The following is a 4,804-nucleotide window of genomic DNA, read 5'->3' on the forward strand; positions in this document are numbered from 1 at the left end:
TATATATAAAAGAACAAGTCCCACAATCCATCCAAAAAAGAAAAAACAACCCAAACCAAAAACTTGACATTAAGAGAATCTTTCAAATTCCATCAAATTATGCTTGCAGAAAATTATGCATTGTCCTCCTTATTTATCATTTCTCATCCATATTTATGTCAACCTGGGCTCCTGGAATGACCTGTGTTTTTAAATCCATACCAATCATACCCTATTTTAACCATCAGGCTGGCTCTGCTGGAGACGAAAATACTCCCAATACTCCCACCACCTTGTTATAGAAACACAACACAGCCAAGGCTAACCCTTCTGTAAGCGAGTTGATGAGCTAAGATGGGCCCTGAGGAGCTCACTTTTTCACCCCTCTCAGAGAACACTGGACACGAGCTGCCTTTAATAGGTACCATCTTGGCTGGACGCAGTGGCTCACACCTGTAACTTCAGAACTTTGGGAGGCCGAGGTGGGCAGATCACCTAAGGTCAGGAGTTGGAGACCAGCCTGGCCAATGTAGCGAAACCTCGTCTCTACTAAAAATACAAAAATTAGCTGGGCATGGTGGCGCACGCCTGTAATACCAGCTACTCACTGAGACATGAGAATCACTTGAACCCAGGAGGCCAAGGTTGCAGTGAGCCGAGATCACACCATTGCACTCCAGCCTAGGCGACAGAGCAAGACTCCATCTCAAAAAAAAAAAAAAAAAAAAAAAAAAGGTACCATCTCCTCAAGTTCATGTAATATATATGGCCTTTTGTTGGGCAAACACACAGCTTTTATCTGCTCCAAAAGAGTAGAAAGCCTGGAATGGATCCCAACGAACAGCATGGTGTTCTGAAGTGATCACATCACCACCCAGCCCAGACCCAGGCCACCACCACTCAGAGAAAAGAAGGAGTATCAACTTCCCAAGGGAAGAGATGCACCTCAACATGACCGGTGACATAGTAGTGTGGTAGTTAACAAGTAGAAAATCTTTCATGATTAAAACAGAAAAAGCAGAACTCCAGAAAGCTCACTAAATAGGTATTTCTGGGCCGGGCATGGTGGCTCACGCCTGTAATCCCAGCACTTTGGGAGGCCAAGGTGGGTGGATGACCTAAGGTCAGGTGTTTGAAACCAGCCTGGCCAACATGGTGAAACCCCATCTCTACTAAAAATACAAAAATTAGCTGGGCGTGGTGGTGCATGCCCATAATCTCAGCTATTAGGGAGGCTGAGGCAGGAGAGTCACTTGAACCCAGGAGGTGTGGGTTGCAGTGAGCCGAGATCATGCCACTGCACTCCAGCCTGGGCAACAGAGCAAGACTCTGTCTCAAAAAAACAAAAAACAAACAACAACAACAAAAAGTAGGTATTTCTGGGGATAAATGCTGGCATAAATTAGCAAGAACTCTGAAGTGTGAAGTCTTTTAACAGATTAATGGCTGTCAGATAAACTGACAAAACAGAATTAAGGGGGTCAAGTCAAACCTGGTGGAAGTAAACAGGGGAACAGTGTGGATAACATAATAGCAGCGTGCCAGGACACCTCTTACTCAGGTGAGATTAACATCGTGGCACTGGCTGCAGCACCCACTGGTTTGAGGCCTTACCAGGTGCCTTTACACACATTACCTCATCTTATACTTAAAAAAAAAACCCTGTAAAAAAAAATTATCTCCACTTTACCAGTGCTGACACTTCACCAATGTAGGGCTCTCAGTGACTAGCCGAGGGTCATGCACAGCCCGTTTTAGCAGCCACTTTGGACTTGAACCCAGCCCGGTCTGTTTGACTCAATGCCTACAGTCTTAACCTTTCCAGCAGCTGCCTCTTTGTCAAATAGGTCCTCCCGCAGGGTTTCACAGCCCAGCCTCTTACTCAACAAATATTTATTGACAGGCTTCAGGAACACCAGGCAAGTACGATAACAATGAACAAGATGCTGACCTTGACCTTGACCCTGCATCCATGGTATGAGCATTTTAACTGCGGGAGGTTTGCAAAGTTCCCTTAAACTGTCTACTACATGCTCTGTAAGCATTTTCTTATGGATAACATAAACCTCATTTTAAAAATAGTTGAGACATTACAACCTGTCACAAAAACTCAGACAAAATGCTTCTAGTTATCTTGAGGTTTTAGAGCTTAAATTTAAAATACCACCACACGTTTTTCTCAGCTTTCAGTGCTAAGACAAAAAACAGCTAAGTTTTTAACTGACATCTACTTTTCTAGATCAGCAGCTCTCCTTTTATTTTTCCTCCTTTAGGAGTCTGTGCTGGGTAGGACAACCCAGAGAGCACCTGTAAGGAGGACCTTCCCCACCTAGGGCACACCGGGAGAGCAGCCCTGCCAAGGAGGTGGCAGCTCCAGCCTCCTCCTTGGGGCCCACACTTTCTCACGGGCCCAGCAGCAGCCAAACACAGAGCCATGTGTGGCTTCTGTGTGGCTCCTGATCTCAGGCAAGGGTAGCTGGTCTGAGGCACTCTCCTCCTGCTTCCCCCTCAGCAGCTGAGGTTTCCACGGCATTTTCATCCCACAGGCACAGCAGGGTGAGGCAGCCAACTGTGCTTACGTGGATTTCCCTGACTGACTCCCTTTAAGCTCTTGCACATGCTAATTTGCAAATAAATATCAAGAAAACCAAATGATATTAAAATCCCTTTCTCATTTAGCACAGTAAGGACACAGTCTAGGAAAGGGAGTCTAGGACTGACCAGCTCTGTGCTTCCCGTCTGATTAACAAGGGTGGCCAAACAGGGCTAAGAACCCAAACCATGGGGAGAAAAGGGCACGTTTCCACTCAAGATTTTCTGATCAAACCACCAAACCCCCCAGGTCCTCCTAGTTGGTTTGAATTTAATAATATTCCTAGGCTCAGGTTGGGCGCGTGGCTCACGCCTGTAATCCCAGCACTTTGGGAGACTGAGGCAAGTCTCCTGACCTCAATCACGAGGTCAGGAGACTGAGACCATCCTGGCTAACACGGTGAAACCCTGTCTCTACTAAAAAAATACAAAAAAATTAGCCGGGCATGGTGGCAGGCACCTGTAGTCCCAGCTACTCAGGAGGCTGAGGTAGGAGAATGGCGTGAACCTGGGAGGCGGACCTTGCAGTGAGCCGAGATCGTGCCACTGCACTCCAGCCTGGGTGACAGAGCGAGATTCCACCTCGAAAAAAAAAAAAAATTCCTAGGCTCTGTAAGTTATTGGCATTTTCATTCACATTTTCAATTCTTCCAGAATCAATATTTTATAAATGGCTTTTAGGTCTAGTCTGAAAATATGTAAATGTCTACACCATATTATTTTATTTCCCATATTCTCCAAATATCAACATGACCAGTCTTCTCAGACGATCGCAAAACTGAAATGACATATTTAAAGTGGCCAAAATAATTGTTACGATGTTTCTCCCATTAGTTAAGATTCAGCTTATTTTGTATTTTTACTCAACCCAGTAAAGAAATTTAAAATTTCACAGTTGAATTAAAATGGAATATTTAAGGATCAAAATGAACTAGAACCAAACACGACCTGGAGAGATTCCAACTTTTCCTTGGAGCCAACCAGCGCGTGATCCTTTCGTGGCCAGAGTGGCCACTTGTACTCACTGTCAGGTTCCAGTTGATCTGGGGGATCCTCATGTGCAGGTTGAGACTGAACATAATCAGCAAGACGCCAGTCACCACAAACGCACTGCAGCTCACAAACTCAAAAAAGTAGAGGCCTTCACACGGGGAGCACGCCATGATGGTCTCTATGCAGATGAATGCAATCAGGGCCAAGATCTAGGAAGAAAATTGGAAACATATATGTATGTATATATTTAGTATACATCTGTGGACATACATACCTGCCATGCTTAAATAACACTGAACAACAACAATATATTGCCCCAATATACTGGGGATAGCATTGTAACTGTTGGAAATCAGACCTGCTTCAATTCTTACATAAAGAATAGGTGTAGGGGTCTTAATGAAAGGATCAAATTACTAATGTAAACAGTGAAGGCCCACCACATACACTAAAATCAATCTGGTGTGATATGGCCCACGGGTGTAAACTGCTGGCCCTTGGGAGGAAGCAGAAACATCTCTACGATGTTTCTAGGTCTTTCCCTGCCACCAATAAGTAAGTGGGTATTGCCTATGTGTGTTTCTCATTCATGGTCTCCACCACAATTATCCCAAACACTGCAAGAGCAGAATTCTGATGGTGTCCAACTTAGGCCATCTGCAGTTATCTTGGTGGCTCCTGCTAAAGTCACACAGGTTAACTGAGACTCCTGACAGCTTTAAAATGATGATTGGTATAATCTCCTCTTCCCCCAATTAGGCGGGAACAAGAGGCCCACCTCATTAATTCATATGGTTTTAAAAAATATATTTTTTGAACTTGATCACAAGAAGATGGCAGCTTATTAAAAAACATTAAGAAATCTACCAATAATAGAATAAATTTCTAGGCTGGGCACTGTGGCTCAAGCCTGTAATCCCAGTACTTTGGGAGGCCAAGGTGGATGGATCACCAGAGGTCGGGAGTTGGAGACCAGCCTGAATAACATGGAGAAACCCCATCTCTACTAAAAATACAAAATTCGCTGGGCATGGTGGCGGATGTCTGTAATCCCAGCTACTCAGGAGGCTGAGGCAGGAGAATCGCATGAACCTGGGAGGTGGAGGTTGCAGTGAGCTGAGATCACGCCATTGCACTCCAGCCTGGGCAACAAGAACGAAATTCCGTCTCAAAAAAAGAAAAAAGAATAAATATTTTTTTCTTTTTTTTTTTTTTTTTTTTTTTTTGAGACGGAGTCTCG

At 44.4% G+C, this 4,804-nt stretch overlaps 1 protein-coding gene across 1 annotated transcript in view; it reads right to left on the minus strand.

The window, feature by feature from the left end:
• The window catches only part of CMTM4 (CKLF like MARVEL transmembrane domain containing 4), a 93,023-nt gene that overhangs the window by 18,563 nt on the left and 69,656 nt on the right, over positions 1–4,804 (minus strand). Inside the window, exon 2 of the mRNA XM_017860249.1 lies at positions 3,597–3,773. Coding sequence (XP_017715738.1) covers positions 3,597–3,773 — 177 coding nt within the window. The remainder of the gene's footprint in view (positions 1–3,596; positions 3,774–4,804) is intronic.

This window comes from Rhinopithecus bieti, unplaced genomic scaffold (genome assembly GCF_001698545.2).
Source record: "Rhinopithecus bieti isolate Rb0 unplaced genomic scaffold, ASM169854v2 scaffold_53422, whole genome shotgun sequence".
Taxonomy (NCBI): Eukaryota; Metazoa; Chordata; class Mammalia; order Primates; family Cercopithecidae; genus Rhinopithecus; species Rhinopithecus bieti.